The sequence below is a fragment of the Rhamphochromis sp. 'chilingali' genome (genome assembly GCF_963969265.1).
Source record: "Rhamphochromis sp. 'chilingali' genome assembly, chromosome: 14".
Taxonomy (NCBI): domain Eukaryota; kingdom Metazoa; phylum Chordata; class Actinopteri; order Cichliformes; family Cichlidae; genus Rhamphochromis; species Rhamphochromis sp. 'chilingali'.
Window position 1 is genome coordinate 6,515,480 of NC_137941.1, and position 26,691 is coordinate 6,542,170.

The 26,691-nt window shown below is 41.3% G+C and overlaps 1 protein-coding gene across 2 annotated transcripts; it reads right to left on the minus strand.

The window, feature by feature from the left end:
* Window positions 1–1,000: 1,000 nt before the first annotated feature.
* Window positions 1,001–24,087, minus strand: plcd4b (phospholipase C, delta 4b). Of its 2 annotated transcripts, none has more exons than XM_080903176.1 (16): window positions 23,738–24,087; window positions 19,450–19,503; window positions 19,173–19,331; window positions 16,866–17,094; window positions 16,543–16,672; window positions 10,380–10,611; window positions 9,560–9,761; window positions 9,194–9,338; window positions 8,352–8,504; window positions 5,607–5,756; window positions 3,980–4,142; window positions 3,686–3,802; window positions 1,987–2,165; window positions 1,752–1,884; window positions 1,500–1,649; window positions 1,001–1,136 (listed from the first exon to the last, which is right to left on the minus strand). In XM_080903176.1, the coding sequence occupies exons 1-16, from the start codon at window positions 23,802–23,804 to the stop codon at window positions 1,045–1,047; spliced, it is 2,355 nt and encodes a 784-aa protein (XP_080759302.1). In that variant the 5' UTR covers window positions 23,805–24,087; the 3' UTR covers window positions 1,001–1,044. The 2 variants fall into 2 exon arrangements, with proteins under 2 accessions (XP_080759302.1, XP_080759303.1); XM_080903177.1 differs by lacking the exon at window positions 23,738–24,087 and adding an exon at window positions 21,865–21,961.
* Between the last annotated feature and the right edge of the window lie 2,604 nt (window positions 24,088–26,691).

A 26,691-nucleotide genomic window follows, 5' to 3' on the forward strand; every position in this document is an offset into this window, starting at 1 on the left:
ACGGGACAGGCTGATGTTGGCCTTTTTTCTTTTTCTAACAGCTCTTTTTGGGGGTTTTTAAACACGTTTTTCATTTGTACCATTAGCTCTGAAATATTTTGCATGCATAGATAATTTTTTTAAATTCTGTTTCGACATGTTGACTTATTACAATTTTCTGTTAAATGCTGGGTTTCTTATACTTAGCTCCTGAATTTGAATCCACTTCAGGTTCCTATGTCAGTTCTTTCCGGGTACTCGGGAGTCGAAGGACATGTATGTTGGGATAACAGCTGACTCTGAATAGGTCATATGTGTGAATGGTTGTCTGTCTCCATGTGACAGACTGCCAACCTGTCCGGGGTGTTCCCCACCTCTCGCCCTGTCCCAGCTGGGATGGATAAACAACTGTTTGCAAGTGTTTGTGTTCTGTTTAATTTACATTTTAAGACGTTCCCCAAATTTCTAGAAACAAGGTTGGGGAAAAAAATTAACAAGCCACAAATGTTTCTGAACAACTGAATTTCACACACAGGTTTTTAACCACTCAGAAAATCACATACAAAGACATATTTACATTATACACAACATGGCCTTGTAGAACATTCATTCATTCATTAGAAATAAGTCATTCATGCAAAGTTGTGAGTATATTTCTGGATTTTTAATACTGAGATTTGTCTTTTTTCCCCACATCTAACCTTTCAGTACTGTTACAGATATTTTGACATTCTCTACATGCTGCAGTCTTTTGTCTTACTTTCACATCCATCATTTAAAATATTTTTTACAATTTCTGGAATGTAAAGTTGCATATATTGGACTTAAAAACCTAAATAAATAGTACTGCATGGCCTAGTTTATCTTATTCCGTGGTTAAAAATTATAGATTGGTTTAAAAGAGATGCACTCCACTTTGTCACTGTTGAAAACTCAAATTCAATAATGCTGATTTCTGAGATGATCTGTTCCCTGTGGTTCATTTTGACAGTCTTATGTAGCGTTGGCAGATCGAAGTACTGCTCCATGTCGTCCTTGTGACCACATCTGGTTTCTCGTTGTTCTTCATGTGAGCTCAGAAATGCTGATGTTAACAAAGAGCGATGAGGGCGGGATAGCTGTTCCATCCTTAGACAGCAGATGTATGTGACGATATCCTGGAAAAAAGAAGAATTTCAAAACAAGTCTCAAGGCACTTTTTAATGCTAGAAAAAGAGCTTCTGAATATTGGAGACAAAAAGCCCAACAGTGTCCATTACACGGCGTGGGGGCCAGAATCTGCTTACCAAGAATCCAGTGCATTGAGTGGTTTCGGAAAATATGAAATGCAAAGAAGGAGGGCTTAAACTTTGGACTATTTTTTACAGTTTTACAGGCTTATTGTTGATGATGACATCACCCATGGCCTGGGACACCCCAAAAGGTTTGAAATATCATGAGGAGAGCAAGGCTAGTTAGTTTGTGTGATGCAGTCTTCTTGTACTAAGAGGTAAGACTGGAGCTCTCCATGCTCTGCTCACCTGGTTGGATGCACATGAAGGGCAGAGTGTACTGTCCAATGAAGTCGTTCCTTGATGCTTTGTCATGGTCTTCCACCACAAAGCAAACCAGCGCCAGCTCAGGGGTGTGGATGGTGAAATCTAGAGTTTCATTCCACACGGGGTTAAACCCTGCAGGAGGAGGGCAGCAGAGGAGTGAATATAACCAACTGGGATCGACTTTATACCCAAAATTTGTCCACTGAGTGGTCTAAGTGTTGAATACTCAGTCACCATTGTTGTTAATGTGGCTGGTCTCATCCTTTGCCTGGTCCTGTGGTACTCCGTAGATCTCCACTCGCACCAGCGGGTCAACAATAGAGCCTTCTTTCTGGTTCACCTTTGGCAGTTGTTGCCCGCTGATCACCTGATAAAGATGCAAACCATTTTAGCGTACTTTACCTCTCACACCACATCTCAGATTTCCACACTGGAGGTAAAATAAACAGATTTTCATAGAGCTCTGTACCTGTATGGATAGGCGGAGTGGTTTGTACCCTTCCCGCTCCTCAGGTCTATCTGGACTGAACTGAGTGTTCCCATCTCTCATGAAATCGGGCTTTATGACGTAGCCACAGCAGCCATTCTGCCTGAACAACCCATCATTTAGATCCATTTCCAGACCGGCTGTCTGGAAATTCAAAGCCACTTTGGGAAAGAGGCAGACAATAATTTGATTTACTTTTTTTTTTTACTGAATGGCAATCTAGGATAATTTCCCAGAGTCTGTAGAGCTGTCAGAGTTAATGTGAAAAGGGCTACAGGAGACGAGCTTTCATCCTAAGCAGATACCATCAGTGTGAGCACTTGTGACAGGAACCATCTGTCCTGTCAAGCCTCTTTAGCCACCTTGATGATGTTAGATACCCAGCTCTTAGCTCTAACCCATCTAAAAATAAACATGGTGTGGCACTGAGGATGTCCACAAGGATAATTACTTCCTAATATAATATTACACAATAATAAATGCATGAGCTGTAAAAGCAGTGTGTGTGCAAACAATGAAGTGGAAAGAAAAGAGTCTAATTGAACTGCCATAAAAGCGTGTCGGTCTCTGTGTGTTGGGCCTCTCCATAGCCTCGAGTGTCACATGCTGCAAGATACTCCAGTCCTTCCCTTTGTTACTTCCTTTAGCAGAAGATACAGTGGAATTTGTGAACAAATTCACAAGAACAACTCATGCTGTATATCCTCCTGAGAACCAGCCTATTCATTTATGTCCTATGTAATTTACATTTGTTTTTGGTCTATATCGTTGGACTTATTTGAGCTAGCCTACTCAATCCTGATGTGCTCAATAGAGGATGACCTTTCCAATGATGTGTCATGTGATTGGGTGGCTTCCTTTAGCTCCAAAGAGGCAGGAAATCGCAAAAAAGTTAAACTGAAAGGTACTCTCTCTTCGGTTCTCAACAACTTAAATACCAGAACATCGGTAATGTGCGAGCTCATCCGATTCACCATTCATCACAATTCACACATTACTGCCGGTAGAACGACAAATGTGATGCTGACCTTGAGTATAGTTTAGTTGAAGACCCATTAGTGATCAGTGTGTGTATCCAAGTTTGATTAAATTCTGACCAGTACTATAGGACGGATGCATGACAGACGCCTCGCCTCAAACTCAACAATACATCAAGACCTTAAACACATTATTTCCAGCATGATAAAAGAAAACCCTGAAACTGTGACGAGGAAGCCAAAGTTTTTCATCTGGCAGAAATTTGAAATATATATAACTAGTACTCATTTACCAAATCCACCTGCAGATACAAATAACATAACCTGAATATTTGACAGAATGGTCAAGCATTACAGAAATGACTTCCTACCAATTACTTTTAGTACGTGTGCTGACACCAGTGCAAAAACCTTCCTCTTGTTTGGACTTCTAAACTATCAGTAATGCAATTTTCTGGATGCACTAAACCAAAAAACATCACACATATAGCAATCATCACACTAGCAAATATTATACTCGCCTACAGGAAGAAAAGCCCAGATAATGCTGCTGCTTTTTTGTAACAGCATTTCTGATCAATATCATTCAGGCGTTCTTACACTGTGTAAAATAAGGAGGTCGTACTTAACCCTAATGGATACACCGGTTTTGCACTGGCGGTGAGTTCAGATTTTACACCAGCAGAGGGCGAGCTTGTCCTCACCTATCTGACAGCCCACGCTCCACATGTCCTGGGGGTTGTAATTGGATGAGTCTGTCCTGAGGCCGCTGGGGTAAGTCCTGCTCAGCTGCCGTGTGTTGTACTGCACAAAGTCCGTCCCTGAGAAAATGTTTGAAGAGAACAAATGCAATAGATTTCTACAGCATAGATAACTCTACCTACTTCTCCACCTTTAAGTCAGATACAGTTTCAAATATTGTAATACACTTGTATGACACGTCACAATCGTTTAACAGCTCATTTATTATCTGAGGAATATACTACTCCTTCGTCTACCTGCTTCCTTAGCGAGCTTCTTGGCCTTGGATTCAGAGAATGAGGAGATCTCGTAGCATTTGGCGTGTGAATGGGCGTGCTCAAAGCCGTCGAAGTGCACGCTCTTGCAGTAAACCACCAGGTCTGACAGCTCCCTGGACATTTTGGATTTTGCTTTAGACTTCTGCAGCATAAAAATATATAATCAGTCAACAAAGCTCAAAACATCACTTTAAACATTCAAACATGCCAGGTAATTAAAGGTGACGCCCTAACCGCCCTTATCAGTCAGTCTAGTGCATTTGAATCAGTACAGTAAGTATATTAATTATTTATTTAATATCCATTTGTGTTTGCCAGAAAAAAGTGGTCGCCTAAAAACTGAAGAATTTTCAATTTTATTTAAAATAAATATACATTTTTATTTAAGACATGGCATTTGTGACTCTATGTGGTAGGTCCAGTGTTTATTGCATTTACACCCAGACTTTTCATAAAGTCTTTTCAATTTCACGAGGGTACTGGACAAATTACTGGCTAACTACTATTTATTTACAGCCCTATTTTGACATTATTTTAGTTGTATATGTAGTATATGTAGAGTATAGGTTTAGCTACGTTTCGTTTCTTTACCAGCTTTTCATCTATATGACCAGGAGGATACAGAATAATAAACTGCTTTTTCTTATTATCTAACATGTGTATGTGGATGCTCGTGTTAAACATGGACACTGTTTCAGTGTGTGTAAGTAAACTCTGTGACTTGGTTTCACATAGTTTTTCTATTCTTGGCCTTTGTGATGTCAGAGAGAGAGGCAAGATATTTCTAAAATGATCATCTCAGGAGGGGCAGCCAATCAGAATAAAGGCTCTAACCTCCTTGTGGCTTCAAGGGAAAGGAACAAAAACAATATGTTTGTGACAGTTGATGGACTGTAGAGTCTAAAATAGGAACAAAGAGCTAGACGTTTTATTCGATTTATATAGCACCACATCAGAACAACAGTTGCCTCAAGATGCTTTATGTTGTAAAGACCCTACAATAACAGAGAGAAAACCTCAACAATCAGGCGATTCCCTATGAGCAAGCACTTGGTTACAGTCAGAAAGAAAAACTCCCTCTTAAAACTATGAGCAGAATATATCAGCTTTGAAAAATGTGAATAACATGATTAGGATTTCTTACATTTTGGTCTCTTTCTCATTGACTCTTATGGATTAATGGATTTATTTAAGCCACAAACAATTCCAGTTATTCTCTCACTGCCACCATGGTTGACCCATTAGTAAACTTTAAGTGTAAAAATTAGCACATCTTAAGCACTACTTTGAAGATAATATAGTTCCTTCACTTCAAAGTGCAGGCTGAGAAGCCTGGAAATTGTGTCTCACTTAAGTGCATCTTGTATTGGCCTGAAATATCTGTTTCCTGTTTCTCTTACACTATCTCCCATCAACTCTTGTCTCGCCTCGGTGTCTCTTGAATCCCAGCCAAGTTTCCTGCCTTCCTTTACTATCAAGCACCATCCAATCCTGCCTCGTCTTACTATCTATATGGTTCCCTTTTTCTGCTCTCTATCTGTTTTAATTCCCACTTTGATATGAACTATGGAAACAGAGAGAGAAAGTAGTTACTGCATCCATCTACCTTGTCAGGTGAATCTTCTGTCGAAGCCATCTCAGCATCACAGTTGGCCATCTCTTCCTCATCACTCACTTCATCTGTACAGGTTTCATCGACATATTCTTCTAGGCCACCAATCTTCTTGGCTTTTAGCAAAATCTTGCCCTTCAGTTCCTGTAATGAAGACATATGGGAGCATGTCCACTTATCCACTGTCTTTTTCTTTAAATTTAAGTGTTTAAATGATTATCTTATTTTAACATAGTTACACAGCCATATCCATAGATGCCACTTGGATCTGCCGTTAGAATGTGGGTACAATAAAAAGGACAAAGTGACTGAAGACTAAATTTCAGTTTTTTTCATACACACACTTCTAATAAAGGTGTTCCATATTCTTGTACTTTATTGTAAATGCATCAATGTGCCCCCTTTTAAGTGGCTAAAACCTCAGTGGGATTTTTCACAGCCATTACTTTAAGTTAGCATTGATTGTCCTGAGTGCTTTAATGGAGAAGAGTTATACAAGTACTTTCAGTCTGTGTGTGAGATGGATAATAAGACACAGGCTGACCATTAATCTTTAAAAAGTTACTGAATTTTTAATAGTCATCAGGTTTTTCCTCCGGTTAAATCATCAGGGTGTTGTCCAAAAACATTTCATACCTCTTGGCTAAGTGTAGCATAACTGCTAAACGAGTTAAGGTTTATATAAAAAAATAAAAATTAAAAAAAAAATCACCAAAACTGAAAAATTTCCTTTAAAAAATGCAAAATGCTAGCTTAATATAAAAGTCACCGCTGAAAGAAAAGAAGCAATGCTTGTGGTTTTAAACCTGTGATTTCAGCTATGGAGTGATTCTCATATAGCACTTTTCTACTCTCCCGGAGTACTCAAAGCACTGTATACAACATGCCTCATTCACCCAATCCCTTCAAAATTCAAGTGCAATCTGAAATGATGGCAATATTTATGTTCCTATTTTCCTATTTTAGTTAGAAGATCCAAATGCCATGTTGCAATACTATACTGTTATGGTAGCCAACGTTTCAAATGCAGATTTGACAGGTTTGTGAGTGTACACTTTATCCAAAACCTAGTGAGAGTTTACTCATGTTTACCACTGGGTGGCTGAAGCTCAGGAGGTAGAGCAGGTCACCTACTGATTGGAAGTTTGGTTGTTTGATCTCTGGCTCCTCCAGTCTGCATGTCTGTGTATGAATGTAGTTAGGAAGCACTCAGTTTAGAGAAAGTGTGTGATTGGGTGAATGTGGCATGTTGTAGAGAGCACTTTGAGTGACCCGGGAGAGAAGAAAAGTGCTATAAAAGAGTCAGTCCATTCACTGTCTGAACAGAGTTTCATCATGTTACTTTTGCACTATTATGTTCTGGCACATGTTGTTATTACGTGGCTTGATTAAGGTACACATTAGGCTGATATCTGGGGCCAGAGGTGAAACTGTTCTGGGCCAGCACACCAGTGTGTCTGCAACTGGCCTTGTGCTGGTCCGTGTGTGGGCCACCTCTGGCAATTCTTTGCGGTATGCGGGCCATATGTAAGCACATTGTGTGGGCAGATCCAGGCCATACCAATTTTGCTATGTGGGTACTTGTACTACAATCAGCTGATTTTAGTTCATGTGCCAGAGGAGGAAAATGCTAGAGCAGTCCGCAGCATAGACATGGACATTTATTTTTGTTCCACAAAATGATCACAATCTCTTTAATATGCTGCTTAGTGAATAGCGATGATGACTCTCAAAGAAGAGCCAATGAGAATCAAAAAGTGATTTCGATATAATGTAATGATAATGGAATTGGAATCACTAAATTCTTATGAATTTCCATCCCTAGTAGCACTGCTGCTCCGAGAGTATTTGGACTATTGACAGCTTTTATAAAGGCTGCCATGCCAGTACTTTCCACATTACTTCACAGCCTACTCTCCTCAGAAAAACAGATTATTCAACCACAGCCTGAATGTTAAAAGAGCACTGGCTGGGAGGTGGAAATGATGATAGCAGAACAGACAATCGAGAAAGGAGCGGAAATGACAAAGGCAAGAACAAGACAGAAGTATCTTTCAACATGGAACAAGAAGTAACTAAAAGACATAGATCAGGGAATGTAGATGGTGAAGGGAAACAGCAAAATGAGCATAACAAAAGAAACAAATATTACAACGACCATGACAGGATCCTTAAAATGTTTGAGTTCTTTATACTGAGTACGATTTCTGAGTAATTTCCAGGATGGAAATTTATGGGTTTTTTTTAAGAGGTTTATGGGGGGGGTTGATCCACCTTTTTTCAGACAGAAGAACTGAGAGCTGAGGGCACTGAGGCCCAGTGTAAGACACATATGCATTATTTTTTTAACTGTGAATCATGCAAAACTATTCTGATAGACTGCAAAGATAAAAACATGAAGCAGGAACAGAATTATTGTAAATACTTGTGACCATGTGATCTAGGAAGCAGAGAAGTATTTGACATTTTATAAATGCAAGATTACCAGTTCAGTTCTAGGTCCAGGATTTTGGAGCCTCGAGCTTTGAATTCGATATCTATTGCTTCTGAAACAAATCCTGCATTCCTGGACTTGTTCATTCTGTCAATCTGGCCTCAAATCTTTATCTTTCCTTTCTCAGAGGTCACTATGTTAGAGTTTAACTATCCTCTTACGTGTCTGGTAAATGACTGAACCCTTGAGTTTAATATGACTATTAAATGATAAACATTCTCATGGTTTAACTGACAGATTCTGACCTGTGGAGATGGGAGCTGCTGAGGGACCTGTCCATCCAGCAGGGTGGTCTGCAGCATGTCCCCCAGGATCTGTCTCAGGTACTGGGCCATGACCGTCTGCTGTTCCACACTGCAGTGATTCTCAATCGACAGGATGACAGGGAACTCGGACGCCTACCAAACATATAAGATGCAATATAGTTACAACGAACAAGAGACTGTTTTGCCAAGTGGCAAATGTCTTTGCACTGTTGAGCATAAGTTTCCACATTCCTCCAAAACAGATTCCTCATCACATCTTCCTATGAAGCTCTGTAGGAAAGTTTGAGCAGGATCAAGCAGAGACACATTAGAAATTCCTGGTTGTTTTCCATGTGGGTCACTCAGTAGGAGAACATTGGATTCCAGCGGCAGGGAAAGTTACTAACTGAATGTGAGCTTTACACTTTTCTGGGCACACAAACACAGTCCTGTAAATTATATCTGCAGAAATAAACACATTGTTTCTATTACTGCCAGCAGAGACTGTTTTGAATTTATCTAATTGTTTTTGTGTTGGACTGAGGTTCGCACAGCCCAGTCAAATACATTAGGGGTTAGTGGAATTTAATTAGTGTTCATTAATGGCTTCATTAGAAGGAAAGACTCCCAAATGTGCTGGACAATAAGAAAAGCACAGTAACCTGATCTCTTAGTTTCACTGGAAATTGTGCAAAGAGGGGCTTGTGTACAGCATAGTAACAGTAAGTGGGAAATTGCTTATTGATCAGTGGGCTGCAAAGCTAAAAAAAACAGTAGAGATTAAAAAAAAAAAAAAAAAAACAGGTACAGTTAGGTGAAGCAGTGCTTCATAAGCTGCTCACCCTGAAGGCGTATTCTTTAAGCGTTGAAATGACGTCCTTAAAGAGGATTTTTGAAGTCAAAGTGTGACCATGATACACAACAGGATCCCCATCATAGCCGTCCCAGCAGTCCACTTCTACACAACGACAGCCTCTCTTCAGAGCCCTGCACACACACACAGTTCTTTTAACTCTTAACCTGTCATCACCACACAGCCAACAGGGCTGCAATGAGTCAGGTTCAACACGTTCCCACATTAAAAGGTTACAATAAACAAAAATAAAAAAGGTTCACAGCCTAATACAGAAAAACTGTTTTAGTCTATTTAGCTAATTTACCACTTTGTGACAAGTGTATGAAGTTGTGTGTGTCTGGGTTGCCCTCACTGAATGTAGGCCTCCAAACTGCTCTGTCCCCGTAGCTGGTCCTCCAGTAAGTAGGTGTTGTGTGAAGAGGAGATGAAGTAGTGGCTGAGCGGCTGACTCATGTCCTGGTAAAGGTCCTGATGCTCGGGTTTGAATATGGAGCCCTCCTGGGAGCACAGGTACATCTGGAAGCCATCTAAGGACATGGCGCCTTGCTTCTTGGCTGCACAGAGATAAAGACAGGGAAACTTTTCTTCAGAATCAAGCAAGAATAAATCTTGTTTGAAGCATCTTTGTGGTTTGCACTCAGCGTGACGTTAAACCCATCTGCAAACAGCAGAGTATCGACATTAGCTTCCTTTTTATATCAATTTTCTTATGATTTCATATTATTTTCTTCTTTTTAAAAATTCTTTTCTTATCTTAGTATCCCATCGACCCCGACTGCCACCCCTTCCCAAGCCTGGTTCTGCTGGAGGTTTCTTCGAGTTAAATGGGAGTTTTTCCTTCCCACTGTCACCAAGTGCTTGCTCATGGGAGGTTGTTTGATTGTTGGAGTTTTCTCTGTATTACTGTGAGTCTTTATCTTACAATATAAAGCACCTTAATAATAATAATAATAATAATAATAATAATGCAGTAACCTATATCTCCTTGAACTGGGTCAATACCACATTAGCTTTCTCTGGTTTTATTTACAATAAATACACTAAAACAGCTTGTGTGTGTTCCTGTTACTATAGAAAACAGGTGTGGCTGTATTTCATAGCATTTGTGCAACAGTCCTGCGCTTCCTCGGGTGCAGGTCTCTAGATGAGGGTGCAGTGTGTTACCTTGTTACCTGTCTCAGACGGCTCGTAGCGTTCGATGAGCTCCTGGGCGTGCTGAGCGCTCTGCTCTCCCTCGTGCTGCTCCACACTCAGGAAGCTCTGCAGCTCCTCCAACATCAGCTTCTCTCCATCTTCAGAGTAGTCCTGGAACACCTTCCACACTTCATCCCTCTGCGTCAGCATCTTATAGAAAAAGACAAACTGCTCGATTTCCAAAGAGCCGCTCTCTGACTTATCAGCCATCTGAGGAGAAAAAAGAAAAAGTCTCTTACTTGTTGTATATTTAGAGTTTATTTTCTTCTAATAGTCATATTTTTTGTATAATGTTTTGTAATTTTGTAAGTTTAGCAAACTGAGCTGAGCTGTACCTATGATTAGGGGTGCAACGATACACAAAATTCACGGTTCGGTTCGGTTCGATACTTTGGTGTCACGATTCGATATTTTTTCGATACAAAAAAAATGTTCATGCCTTTTTAATTTGTCATTTATTAAAATTATAAATATATATTTTAACTCAAAAGTACAGTTTTTAAATTTAATGTTGCTGAAACAAAAGTAATTAAAAAAATAAATATATCTCAGGGCTCTCAAAATTTCAAAATCCCTGGTAGCCCTTCAGGCAGGGACTCTTCAGTTTTTGGTCGCCCAAAATAAATGTAAGTAGCCCGAATAAAAAAGAGAGCAATTTTTTGATTGATGTTTTGTTTCCTGTTTTGTTTCCTTTACAATATTATACATTAAAGTATAAAATTGTAAAGGAAACAAAACATTAATCAAAAAAATTGTTGAAAAACAAATTACAACATTGTATAAAAATTACAATCATCAACTCAAATACTTGGTTCTAATTGAACAGAAATTTCTGTAAGAACTGTGTAGGACATGAATCAGTCTGTGTCAGATCCTGACTTTGAAATTTCCACTGAAGTCACAGGTAAGAGACAAGTGGAACCAAGATCGAGGGCATTTGCTTTTTGAAGTTTGCAAAGACTGCTAAATTGTGCCAGTGGTAGTTCACTCTTTGCAACATAGTAGCTGTTCTAAACAGATTTTTCAGGTTTATTTTTAGTATGTTATTTGCAATTGGTGTTTGTTCTGGGAAAGATATTGCAGACTGAGCAATAATGCGTTTCTTGCATTTCTCATGGGTTCTAATGGGGGCCTTTCTTAAAATGACTGGTCCCAGTAACAAAGGCGCTTGTCGACTCAGAAATCGAGAGAAAACCAACAACACACCCGGTGGAACATTATGTTATTTACACGGGTGCACATAAGTGGTCCGCATGTGCGCATTCGCTGTCAACATAAAAGACGCGCACTAGATAAGAAGTTGCAACGCGCGTTTGCGTCCAAAAGCAGTTTTTGTCCGCTAGCGTGGGATTTTCACGGCACATTCCGCACCACATCTCTGTGCGTTCATCATTTGTTTGAAGCCAGCTCACCTCCTGCAACCACTTTTCCGAGAATACGCGCTTCTTTTGTGGTTCGGACTCCTTCTGACATTTGTTTGGAGGTGGAGGAACACCAAAGTAATTGCTTAAAGGAGCTTCTTCGACATCTTTAAGAGTTTTAAACAAATGTCTGTCCTCCTCCAGAAAATCTTATGTACGCAAACACGCGTTGCAACTTCATATCTTGTGCGTGTTTTTTTTTTTTGACAGCGAATGCGCACCTGCGGACCACTTATGTGCAGCCCCGGTTACATAGCTCGTCATATTGCAGCCACAGAAATTCTTTTGTCCATGAAACCATAAAGCTGCACTTTCTTTTTGCCTTATAGTCTGATTTGTCATAACTTTTCCGTTTTGTGGTAAGCTTTTCTTTGGCTGTCACTTCTTCACCCTTATTTGGCTCAGCAGAACTAAAATATATATCCTGCTGCTTTTTTACACACACACACACACACACACACACACACACACACACACACACACACACACACACACACACACACACACACACACACACACACACACACACACAGGTTAGCGATTCTCTGCGCGATCAACCTCTCACATGTTTAAGCTTGCTGCGGGAGATTTCACTTGTCATGTTTGCATAGTAAGCTAACGATTGATAAGACGATGTCAGAGGAATTGGTGCGCAAATTATCATCACTCACCAATCAGTGCTGTCGCTCTCTATACACAGTTCGCGCGATTGCAAAGTGAAAGCAAAAAACAAGCGCAAATTCAAACGCGATTTCAATATGTCACATATTGACAGTGGCTCACCGATGCCAATGACATAATTACCCAGCTACATTTCCGAAAGAATGCAAAAGCATTGACATATATTTTTCCTTCCTATGATAGATTTTGGTAGCCCGACTGGAAAAATCGCTAGGGCTAGCGATTTTGCAAGCCCTGTATCTGATTGAGGAATCATTCATCTTTGGAAAAGAGAGTTTATTACAGAGAAATGGCTCTTTCCAAAATAAAAGCTATACTATACGCTTCTTCTGGGCTATATTCTCAGCAGCATATTGTAGCGGGTCAGGGCTGTTCGGGGTTCTGTTTGTACAGTTATGTTTTGTTTATGTTGCCATAGTGACGGGTGACGCCCTCTCGCTGCGACGGTGTGTCCTTCCGGGGTCAGAGGGCGCCCTGTGTGTTGTTGTTGCTGTGCAGTTGCTGCGCTGAGCAGTTAGCTAGCGGCAGTGTTCTTCTGCAGATGTCAATAAACGGCTGTGCTCCCTGGCTAGCTCACGGGAAGCAAGACCAAACGACACCTCCGTCTTCTCGTTGTCTGAGCTCGCCACACTGGTGTCAGAAGTGGGATGATGGTGGCACCCCATGTTCTGACCCGAGTGACTTTTCCCCCGCCGGTCGTGACCGGCCGGTGCGCCAAAAGAATGCACCTGGACATTTGCAGGACTTTGTGTGGGGCAATGGGGTCGTCGGGGACGACTGACCCCTTAGGTGGGGGGCTATGTAGCGGGTCAGGGCTGTTCGGGGTTCTGTTTGTACAGTTATGTTTTGTTTATGTTGCCATAGTGACGGGTGACGCCCTCTCGCTGCGACGGTGTGTCCTTCCGGGGTCAGAGGGCGCCCTGTGTGTTGTTGTTGTTGTTGCTGTGCGGTTGCCGCGCTGAGCACTTAGCTAGCGGCAGTGTTCTTCTGCAGATGTCAATAAACGGCTGTGCTCCCTGGCTAGCTCACGGGAAGCAAGACCAAACGACACCTCCGTCTTCTCGTTGTCTGAGCTCGCCACATTGGTGTCAGAAGTGGGATGATGGTGGCACCCCATGTTCTGACCCGAGTGACTTTTCCCCCGCCGGTCGTGACCGGCTGGTGCGCCAAAAGAAGGCACCTGGACATTTGCAAAGTGAAAGCAAAAAACAAGCGCAAATTCAAACGCGATTTCAATATGTCACATATTGACAGTGGCTCACCGATGCCAATGACATAATTACCCAGCTACATTTCCGAAATAATGCAAAAGCATTGACATATATTTTTCCTTCCTATGATTGTCCGACGGGCAGGGCAGAGATAGATTTTGGTAGCCCGACTGGAAAAATCGCTAGCCCCGGGACGTCGGGCTAGCGATTTTGCGAGCCCCATCAGGCTTCATCCTTTAAGCCATCCTTTAAGGATGAAGCCTGATGGGAAATGTATTCGGATGTGTGTAGCGGGACTGCCTGGTGTGTGTGTGTGTGTGTGAAGAGAGAGAGCGGAGAAGGGGAAAAAGTAACGGTTAGCTACAGAAGAGACAAAAATAAAATAAATAAAAGGAATATAATAACTCCCTCGACAGCCAGAGTTGTGTCGGCGATGCTCGCTGTGAGTAAACTGTTTCAGCCCACTGTACGCGGTGTTCGTGCCTTAGAGAAGAAATAAAGTTCGGTGAAGCAGTTTCCTACGCCTCCTTCGATCTTTTTGCTAGCGAAGTTGACCTGTATAGTAAGCTGTTGCCGGCTACGAGTCAGTTACGGAACCTTCAAGTAACTGCCAGGTTTCCTTACTACGGTTCGGGGCCGCGGATCTAGCGCGGTAACACCTCTATCTGATTGAGGAATCACTCATCTTTGGAAAAGAGAGTTTATTACAGAGAAATGGCTCTTTCCAAAATAAAAGCTATACTATACGCTTCTTCTGGGCTATATTCTCAGCAGCATATTGTAGCGGGTCAGGGCTGTTCGGGGTTCTGTTTGTGCAGTTATGTTTTGTTTATGTTGCCATAGTGACGGGTGACGCCCTCTCGCTGCGACGGTGTGCCCTTCCGGGGTCAGAGGGCGCCCTGTGTGTTGTTGTTGTTGTTGCTGTGCGGTTGCCGCGCTGAGCACTTAGCTAGCGGCAGTGTTCTTCTGCAGATGTCGATAAACGGCTGTGCTCCCTGGCTAGCTCACGGGAAGCAAGACCAAACGACACCTCCGTCTTCTCGTTGTCTGAGCTCGCCACATTGGTGTCAGAAGTGGGATGATGGTGGCACCCCATGTTCTGACCCGAGTGACTTTTCCCCCGCCGGTCGTGACCGGCCGGTGCGCCAAAAGAATGCACCTGGACATTTGCAGGACTTTGTGTGGGGCAATGGGGTCGTCGGGGACGACTGACCCCTCAGGTGGGGGGCTATGTAGCGGGTCAGGGCTGTTCGGGGTTCTGTTTGTACAGTTATGTTTTGTTTATGTTGCCATAGTGACGGGTGACGCCCTCTCGCTGCGACGGTGTGTCCTTCCGGGGTCAGAGGGCGCCCTGTGTGTTGTTGTTGTTGTTGCTGCTGTGCGGTTGCTGCGCTGAGCAGTTAGCTAGCGGCAGTGTTCTTCTGCAGATGTCAATAAACGGCTGTGCTCCCTGGCTAGCTCACGGGAAGCAAGACCAAACGATACCTCCGTCTCCTCCTTGTCTGAGCTAGCCACAATATTAAACATATCAGGTCCCCATAAGGAGAATTATGTGCTAACGGCTATCTAAATGACTCGGGTAAAGTTTGTAGCATGCATGCTTGTTGTTTTTGTCTGCTTCCACTTGTCTTTGCACTAGGATGATGTCGGCGTAAATGTGCAGTCATATTCGTTGTGTTCCCACCAGTGCTGTCAGCGTTAATCTCGTTGAAATGACGTTAACGCCACAACAAGGCAAATCTCCGTTAACGAGCTACCCCTGCATGGGGCTAGACAGCCAACACGTTACCAAGCTAACTGCGCTAACACACTAGTTCCCACCCATGTAATTGAGCATTGCGTGGCACATCCAACATACTGTTTTACTTTAGTCCATGACGCGCTTACCTTCAGGGTCATACCTCACATGAAAACCAAAATAATTCCAAACGCCAGATCTGAATGAGGGTGGGGGAGGTTCAATTTGCCATGTTGCAAGGAGAGCTTAACTTCTGTCTTGCTAGCTTGCCCTGCGCTCTTCCTTCTGACGATGCTGTCTGTGTTGAACGCTCAGTGGATCTGCGCTCGACAGTGCAGCCTAGGCGGAGTAGTCGAACGCAGATTCACTGAGCGCTCAACACAGACATCATCGTCAGAAGGAAAGTTGATAAAATAAATTACAAATTTTGTATTGTGCGATACATATGCGTACCGAACCGAAAGCACTGTATCGAACGGTTCAATATCGATACGAGTATCGTTGCACCCCTACCTATGATATATTAATTTCTAATCCCTTCCTTGACCCAAACACTGCAGCAGCTAATAATAAATTCACCATCAACATCTCAGGTCTAAAAATGCTGGAGAATGCTGCTGTTATTGTGTATATATTTATTTATATTTAGATTTCTTCATACATTCTTATATAGTTCTATATTGTGTATTGTGTATTTTGTTGTACAGTTATTTTATTTTCAACTTTAATTTATATATTTTATCTTATTCTTTCCCAGTTAAATTTACCCTTCATTCTAATTTGTGTTGTACAGTTATTTCATTTTTAACCTTAATTTATATTTTATTCCTTCCTAGTTAAATTTACCCTTTTTAATTTTTCATATTTATTTCCTATCTTATTCATAGCCTTATTCATAGCCTTTTCCTTTTTTGTTTTCTTTAGGTCACGAGCAGTTGTCCAAGCATTTCACTACATATCGTACTGTGTATGACTGTGTACGTGACAAATAAAATTTGAATTTGAATTTGAAAAGCTCTGAGTCCTTCACGAGACTTTTAAGGGAGCTGAAGTCAGAGCTCGGGGCTAATCGCTGATTCCTTTCTCTTACCGTGAAGAGATGAAGAGCATGGTCCTCATTCATCTCTACATTCATCATCTTCAGCAGCTTCTTCACTTCTTTGAAGTTCATCTTCCCGTCTTTGTTTTTGTCAGCTTTATGAAACCAGTCCCAGACCCACCTGAGGACATGCTGAGGAAAACCCAGATCTAACATATAGCTGAGTAAATGTTTTTAAACTTCAAAAATGTCCTGCTAACTGCAGAGGGAAAGAAAAAAAGGTTAAAAGCAGACTACTTGGAGCTTTGTTTAGACGCCTGCTAGTGTGTCTGATATCAGCCAACACCAGAATAAACGCCACAGTTAAAGGATACTGGTCCAGCCTCTCCTTCTCGTCCATTGTTTGAGCTTTGTGAATCAGCATGCGCACACCCTGGATCCAGGCCTGGGCCTCATCTGGGGACTCGGCCACGAGGTCCAGATTTCCCTGGCGGCCGTGAAACACCAAGGTGAAGCAGAGTTCAGCAGGGAACTCCTCTGCAATGCTTAGCAGGACCTCAGACTGATGTCCTTCACGCACCGCTTCCAAGTCAGTCACCGAAACTGTAACATGATCATCACATGGAGGAAGCTCAGTGTTTTGAGGTTTACACTGATGCATTTCATATGTTTGAGGTGTGTTTTGGGATCTTGAGCTACGATGAGCTGAGTTCCTGTCATTCTGTTTCAAACAATAACTCGTTTCTAAAGCAGACGGATGTTCACCACACTGACAATTCTTGGGACTTTGCTTCTTTTTTTTTTATAACAAATATTCTCACTTTTAGTTGAGCCCAAGCACTTCGACCCAGCTTGTGAAACATTGCTGGAAACCCCTCATGTTTTAGCAAGAACACTATAGCAAGAAAACCTACAAACTAATGTTTATATGTTGTCAAATATACTTCTTAAAACAAAAGAATGCTGGAATGGTTAAACTTGGATTGGGGAGGTCAGATGGTGTATCTACTGTATCATCCATCAGGGGGAAACAGCTCTTTAATTTAGATGTGGGGCTTATTCTTAGTTTGTTTTTTATAAGTAATTACCCAACCTGGTTTAGATATGATGCTGCAAAATGTCATGTGGACAAAATGCAGCCTAAAGGTCATCAGGTGGTTTGACATAGTTTACAGCAGTCAGACTGTGGGGTGTGGATGACCACTCAGGAAATGCTGAGTTTAGCAAGAATAATCTGAACGAATAAGTTATGAAGTTTTCTTTTTCTAATTGCAAAATTGGGACATGCAAAAAAGGTTTTGAGCACAGTTGTATTCTTATGAGTTTTGGCCCAGATGTGGTCCAAATGTCATGAGGTGGGCTTGATATAGATTATAGCAAGCTTCTGTAGGGCAGATGTGGCCCTTAGTACCACTGCGCACCCGTCATTTGGCCAATATGCGATGGGCCGGTGGCTGAATTGTGCTGGCCAGACAGCATTGTCACTATAGGCCAAACGAAGCCATAAGAAATACCACCATGGCTGTTAATCAATTCTTATGTAGTAAAACTCAGGCCTGCTTAGAGCCTGCTTGGCTCTGTCGGTAATCAGTTTATAAAGGACTCCACGTCTCTTTGGGAAATGTGCCTATTTGCTTTGTTGCTGACAGTTAGATGAGAACAGTAACACCATGCTCATGTATGCAATGTCCATATTTCCAGACTCAGACTCAACCTGCTAAGTCTGTGAAGATTAGGACTGCTTTAAATGGCAAACAGACTGATTCTTATATGGCACTCAAAGCTATACAATATATATAATATACCTCATTCACCCATTTGCACAAGCTTCGATTAGTAGATGGACCTGCTCTACCTCCTCACAAACTTTCATTTGCATTGCCGTGGGTCTGTGGTTTTGCCTGGGGAGTTACATAATTTACACCCTTGTGTTGTTAACCACAGAGTTGTCAGGTGAACCCAAAAGCTTAAAAACAGAAGCTCTAGCAGCTCTTTCTAACTCAGAATGAGTCTTTGTGTTGGGACTTTGCATACTGGCATGATTAGCATTAAAAAAAACTTCCTCTATCCAGAAAAACCCCTACTTACCAGGTGACATTAGTTTAAGTGACTAGGCCTCAGGGTGTGGAATGAGAATAGGCCTGAATGTGTACATAAAAATCTAAATGTGGTTAGCTTAGCTTAGCATAAAGACTAGCAACAGGGGCAACAGCTATCCTGGATCTGTCCGCAAGAAACAGCCTAAAAACATCCATCCTAACAACAACTTTTCTTCTCGAGACGAAATGATGAAATAAATTAAATTGCAGTGAAGGAGCATGCAAAGAAAAAAAGGGGGGTTATGTGACCCTGAAAGGGCCAGTGGGGTAGATATGGTTTGTGTCATAATGCTGCAGAAGATATAATCTTGACAGCCCTCTCCAGTACCGTCTCCCTCTCAGTACAAAGCTTCTCCCATCAGATGAGCACGGTCATGAGCATAAGCTTTATGTGCAATAAATTATATATGCTTTAAAGCCTCTTATGAGTTTTTTATTTGTTTGTTTGTTTTTCTTTTTGGTTCATTAACCCCACAACATAAAATACAGAAAGCGGCTTGTCTGATGATATATTTACCAAATGAATAATAAATGAATAAGGAGCTAACTTGTTATTACACACAGGTGTGCTTCTGCACTTACAGGTGGAGTGGCCTCTCCCCGCCCATCTGGACTTGTACCAGATCGTCAAGCCGTCCTCCAAAAGGCGAAAATAACGATTCTTCTTCCAGGAGCGGGACTTGACTTTCCTCAGAGTCGACCCGGCCATCATCACCTGAATGTATGGATCATCTTGGATACCTGCACAAAGATCACAAACCTCTCACACACTGCACTATCAGAGCCGGGGTGAATTTAGCAGTCAGCTTAAAGGTCAGAGCTTCTGCGTCGCAGAGTGAGCGAATAGAATTTTACTCACGTGAACCTTCAGGATCCATCTCTACGCTCGACACATGCCAGTGGAAATGTGTTTCTAAAAAGAACCAGATGTCAGTGAGCGCTTCCAAATATTTCCCCCTGAATCCAAACTAAACCGATTTTGCAAAAGTTCAATCAGCAAATAATCACAGTATAATATCCATCTTTGTTTGTTCAGAAGGTGTTCTCTGGGTCTGATTTTTATCATTACGCAAACTCACTTTGCTTCTTTCCTTTAGCTTACTCAGCACTTCCCTGCTGCAGTGCTGGATAATGACCAGGCATTGAGACAACCAGACGCAGTGATGTGCGTTGGATGGTGAGAAGAACCGGGCTTCTCTTGGCTGGTCTCTTTTTCACGCAGGATCACCGCAGTGAGCAACTCTGCGTGTTTGATTTGGCTGATTTTTATGCCCTTCCTGATTTAACCCCAAAGGGATTTATTTCTCCTCCCAAGATCAAACCATAAATCTTTTGCCTGTTAGGTGAATGTATAAACAATGAATCTTCAGAGCCACTGATGGTAGGAAAAATCTTTACTGTTACTTTAAACTGAAGAGTTTGTTCTGGGAGGTCTCCACTGACTCTCTGCAACTCTATCTCCAGCAAAAACAATGTGTAACGATACAGGAGATGGCAGTTTTGAAACTTCCCTATCTGATGGTCTAAAGAGGTTTAAACACACCAGATAATAAGATAATTGATGTATAGGAAAGAGAACTGCAATTTCAACAGTTTCTTGGAATTAAATTAATCTCTATTTTGCAAACATAGGTGCCTATATGTCTGCTAATATTTAAATTACATAATAAAAACTATAATGTAATCATAGTTTTTACAATAATATAATATATAGTAAAATCAAATGTACAGGTTGTTCCTCTGGCTTATAGTGCTGTTTGTCCATCTTGTGGGTGTAGGAGAGTGTGTGTGTGTGTGTGTGTGTGTGTGTGTGTGTGTGTGTGTGTGTGTGTGTGTGTGTGTGTGTGTGTGTGTGTGTGGTGTTAAAAAGTGCAATTACTCTTTCTAGTAATCAGTTAGTCCAACAAACAAAATGCAAATCTTGTGTGAAGTTTCACTGAGGAAGTATTTTCTTTCCACTAAACCACAGTCACGAGAGGTATCACTGTCCAGGAGGGAGATCCTGTCCATTGATGATGAGAGGAGAGGCTCTTGCTTGTTATACAGTGACAGGACAGGACAGAAGAAAGAAAATAGTTCCCCAGTGAAACTATTCACAACAAGGAATTTTTGAATGTATTTTTTTATTTGATGCTTTGAGCGCACTGAGGTGAGAAACATTTAGCAGACATTTTTGCAGCTAATAGATATAAAGCTGTGAAACTCACACCAAATAAACATGTAAGTGGAGAGAAAGCACTACACAGTACAGGAAAAACATGTACATTTGATTTTAGCGGGGGACTTTGACCTTTAGCAATGATCTGCTGCTTTCAGCGTCTCATTCTGAGCAGATAAACTGACACAGTGTGTCAGTTTATTGATGTGCAATGCAGACTGGATGCTGCGTGTCAATGAAAGCTGACATTCTCCTTCTATCTCTGCTGTTCACTGATAAATGTGCATCAAAACAAACCATCTCAAAGTTGCTATAGCTGCTCTCTCCCAAACCTCCCCTCCACTCGGGGCAAGTTTATCTAAGCTCTCACCACAGTATGCTTGAAGTGATGCGAGGAATGTATTTGCAGTTGCTTCTCAATCCAAGAGCATTAAAGCAAAGCTTATTTTCGAAAGCTATTGGCTCAATTAACTAATGTATGTTTCGTGCTTTCACTGCAGACATTTTCACGCTCCATCCGAGTCCTTCCACCTCCTCTGTGGAAAGGTTAACACACCCTTTTTCAAAATCCAAACTTTTAACCTGCGCTTAGCTCACGTTATGTTTTATTTTGAGGGCTGTGAGTCACACACAGTCACTTCATCAGGGAGTATACTGACCACATGCAGACACACAAGCACACAAGGACATGACTCAGGGGGATATGTTGAGAACAAACAGGCCAATCATGACAGCCAGCCGCTTCGGTCTTTATTCTCTGTGAATGCCTCTAATTTGTAGTTTTAATTTAAAAGTATTTAATGCATAATGCTCGATGTTCCCAGAAGCTTTGGGGATATTTACCCAGGACTCTGCACACATCTGCACACAACCCTGTAACAGATTTAAGTGAACAAGCACTGCCAGTGCTCTTTCCAGTCCAGTAAAACTATATCTAAATCTAAAGTGTAGCTGGGGGAGGGAGGATCGTGTACAGTAAATTAGAAGCAGACGCAGAAATAGGAAACATTACGAAGCATCACTTTGGCAAAGTCATGCAGCCAGCTGAGCTAAAGAAAACAAGCATGACTAATCCAAAAACGGATTTAAGTGATTTAGTATCTGAGTGAGACTTACCTAAAGAAGAAACCTCAGTAGGGTTGTGAAGTCAGACTTTCAGAGTCCAGCTGAGCTCAGCTCTCAACTCCTTTAAAGTCTGAGAGGGTCTGAAGGGAAAACTGGCCCAGCCTCTCCCCTCCCCTTTCTGCAGCCTTAACGCTAGGAAATCTGATTCCCTCGTCACTGCTCTGCTTCACTCCCACCTCCACTCCTTACCCTCCCCGTCCTCTCCACCGCCCTGCCCCTCCTGACCAGTCTTCCTTCCTTTCCTGCCACTCCCTCACGCTGCCGTCCACAGATCTCTCTTCTCAGAGTCACTCTCCTCAGTCCCTCTGTCCTTCTCTCGCACTGTGGATGCTCGGATAGCCTAACAGGTCTCTGTATCAGCACTGATAACTGGCAACACAATAGTGGGAACAAGGTCACACGTGGAAAGACGCCAAATCGTAAAACAATGAGAAAAACATGCCGTGTGTTCTCTGTAGATATAATCGCAGAATGTGGATCTCTTTTCCTGATAAAACAATGACTCTGGCTAAGTCTGGTGATAATTACAATTACAAGAGACTGAGCAAAGACTGATAAAGTCCAATGCCATATATGTTGGCAGTATGCCACAATGCAGAGGCTTGATTTCCCGCTATAATACAGAGTATAACCCTCCACTGGACCCAAACGGCAACACATAAATAGAAAACACCACTTTCCCAGTTCCTGACCAGTGTTGGTCAAGTTACTTGGAAATAGCAATCAGTTACTAATTACTGATTACTTCTCCAAGAAAGTAATCCCATTACTTTACTGATTACTTATTTTCAAAAGTAATTAGTTACTTATTATTTAGTTGCTTTTTAAAAACATGATGCACAACCTGAATACATTATAAAGCCATAGAACTTTCAGCCCAGTTCTATTTTTTCTGCATAATCCAACATATAAAATTGAATCAAATGAAAAAGTCTATTTTTAAAACTTGTTATATTAGTTTTAATCTTTTAACTTTAGGCACATTGCAACAAGCAAAAATTAAATTCTATGCAACATCCTCTGATCGGAAGAAATTTGTTTAACATTTAAACCTATTTTCTGCATGAAATTTCCCCTTGTGGGACTAATAAAGGTATATCGATTCAATTCAATTCCAGCATATAAAATTAAATATTTTTTGTGTGCAAGTAAAACACAGCAAAAAAAAAAAATAAAACCAAAGATTTAACAGCACTAAGTCCTGTTGCTCTTAAATCTATTTTCACTTGTTTAGCAGGAGAGGGGCTGGTGGAGGTTTGCCCGGTGCCGCAGCGGTCATGTCAGTGGGGGGGATCCGGGGGTTTCTCTGTGAATTTCACGTTTCCATGGCAGAGTGCTTGGGGCTTGCTCAGATTTGAAGTTTAATTTTTTTGCTGTAGTGAGAAGTTTTCTTTTCACGCAGACTTTACAGTGAACGCTAAGATTTTTGTCACTTTTTATGGAATCAAACTCAAAGTAATGTCAGTACGTCCAAGCCTTAAACTCTGCATGGTCGAGTTTGTAGAGTGTGTAGATCAATCCATTGTTGATCTACACACGCCTGTTGCTACCACAGATATCTCACACATGTACGTCATCGTCATGAGACACTCTCACAAACAAAATCATGGTTTAGTAACGCAGTAGCGCAGCATGCTTATGAGAAAGTAACAGTAATCTAATTACTTTTTTGCAACAGTAATACCTTACGTTACTCGTTACTTGAAAAAGTAATCAGATTACAGTAATGCTTAACGTGCTACTTCTTATCTCTGTTCCTGACGCAGTCCAGCTGATGTACCCGTTGCACCCTGCTGCACACTTATAATGACTGCAGCTACTTTACCTCATGAACAGTAAACAGAGAAAATCACAGAGTGCATACTTAGGAACATCTCCCCACGGGACCGGATATGCTCTGAAATGGAGACCAGGTGATGCAGGCTGTCCATCTCAGTCGTCGAGGTTAATGGAACCTGTGGGGGCAACGATCTGATAATGTACCAGTAAAAGGAAATGAAAGCTCATTAGTGAAGTATGCAGGGCTGTTGGATGGAGCTCATCACTCAAGGGAATTCAGGTGAGTCATAAAGGGACAGAAAAAGAAACAAACTTCAAAACTTTGACTCCAGTCAAATGTGGAAACAACGGCAACAACCAAACTTCTGGTCATCTAAGCTACACATTTTGACGCTGATACTCAAACTGATCATTTATTAACATTTATTTGCAAGATAACTTTAGTATATTTAATAAAGCCATGCAAATCTTTACCATCTTTTTATGAATATTTATCAAGTTACAGGCCCTCAAAGTATGTGGGAGTTGGCTCTTTTTAATTCTCCTCAGTTTTCCAGCAATTTGCAGCCTTATTCTTACTTATAGGAGATGTCCAGATGACAGGAGAACACAGGACGAATCAAGCTAGAAGATGAGCCTTGCATGCAAATTCATCGAAGGAGATCTATCACAGCTGCCCATGCCACATGGTGCTATTACCCTCGAATGTTTACCCTGCATACACTTTTTGAAGTTTTCTCCAGTGAATTATCAGAAACCGGGTCAGACATCCAGGGTAGCAATGCTAGTTTCTGCTCTTTTACTTCATGCATATTAAACTGGTGCAGTTTACTGAAAGGTTTAATGGATTTAAACTTCCCACGCACACGTCCAAACCATCTCAGACTATCTTTACTACTTCTGCTCCTTGCACCGTCACATTTCCATTGGTCTCCCTGTCGTTCACACATGTATTCTGTCTAGCTTCTATTAGACTTTCATTCCTCTTCTCTCCACACCTCCACCTTTCCAGGCTCTCTTCAAATTGCTTTCCATTCTTAGTGCAGATCACAGTGGTTTCTGCAAACCTAACAGTCCACGGAGGCTCCTGGCTGAACTCACCTGTCAGACTGCCCATCACCACTGTAAACAAGAAAAGGCTCAGAACAGATCACTGATATAATCCCTTGAAACTAAGTCACTTGTGCTGCACACCTCACACTCCTCATACTTCTCTGCCACTTCCTCATGCAGTACATCAGTTCCTCTCCTGGTACTTCTCCATCAACACTCTCAAAGCAAACATCACAGCTTTAGTGCTTTCTCAGCTGATGGTCACTCCTCTTTGCTGACCGTACAAATCAAATAAATAATAAAGAATTATTTTATTTCAGCATCAGAGACAGGGGTTTAGCACAGAACTCTGGCTCTTTAACATAAACAGCCTCAGTGGAGATCCCTTCTTTTCTTGATCTCCTACCCAGTAATTTAATACATCTACAATAACTCTGCAGAGTTTGATGTTAACTGCAAAAATAATTGAATTTGAATCTCAATTTCAAATTTGGATTCTCAAAGGTAAATGTACATGATTGGCTGAAACAGAAAATGTGTGCTTCTACAATAGAACACAAAGCAAAAGCAAACCAAGCAAACTCCTTGAATCACTACCTGATGATGTGTCTGCGTGGAAAAAGTCACAGGTGCCCCACGCACACCTTAAGTTTCCTGGAGGTAGAGTCTGGATGACTTAAAAAAAAAAATACAAAAACATTAAATTTGACACACAGAAGGTGAGGAGCTTCTCATTTGAAACAACTGAAAGCGAGCCGGTCCGGTGAGTCGGCGCATCCATCCAGTGCACAATGACACACTGAAATCACCAATGTAAATGCGGTGACTAAGGAAGGCTTCGGGAACGAGGTGAACACACTGGACAAAAGATATGTTATTCCTGCACTTATTTGACTCGCCATAGTGGGAAGACCTATGCTGCATGCAAAACATCACAGAAGGAAATAAAAGAGATCTCAATAGTGTTCTGCCATGATATTCATTCATAGGGCTGAGAGCAGTTTATGTATATTTTAGTCAAGTTCAGTATGCAGTCCACTCTGTTGCGTTACTTGTAAATTTATTTTAAAAGAAATATACCTCAATCATGTGCTATGAAAGATGTCTGAATCTTTGTGTTGATCATCATGTCAGTTTTATAGCAAAAAGTGCTTTTCAGTCAGGCGCATTTCATTCCTTATCTCCAAAAAAAGCCAGTTTCAATATACACGAAAAGCTGAAAGGTGCGTTTTGCTATATTAACGGATTGTTGGGTAAAGTAAAAATCAGTGAATTGTAAATTATTGATGATTCGTCTCATAAGTCACGACACTGCTTTTACCTCCATAAACTGCCTTTATAAGAGGAAATTATCAGTATTGGTATTGGCAATACTCGTCCTGTAATTTCTTTTTTTCATATTGCATTGATACAAAAATTCGAAGTATTGCACAGCACTACCGTTAGTTTTGTTTTGTTTTTTTTACCCATTAGCTCAGAATAGTAAAAAATACTTCAGTAGGGGACTGAAGTATACATTAGTGAAAAGGATGATTCGGCGTTTTCTGCTTTGGTCTTATCTGATTGCAGAAACTGTTTCTCTACTATGCTAGAAACAATCCTCATGTGTTATGTAACATATTTATACATCGTCACCCATAAACCAGCTCCGGGTTAAAACACTGAACTGCTGTTACTGCTATTATTACATTTAATCTAAAGTTGCAAAACCAGTGAGTGCTCAGATGTGCTCGTCTCCATCTAGTGGTCAATTTTATTTACTGCAAATACATTCATTCATTCCAACTTCAGTTAGAGGAAAGTTCTGGAGAAAATCACAAGCAGTATTTCTTTGATATTTATTTGATTAGTTTTAATTTAGAATTTAGACTCAAATTACACCGATGATTTAGATTCAGAAAAAGACACGGTGGCTGCAGAATAACCCTGACACCTTCACTGTAGCTGAAATAGACAGGTACTTCTATTGCTTTTCTACTCTGAGCA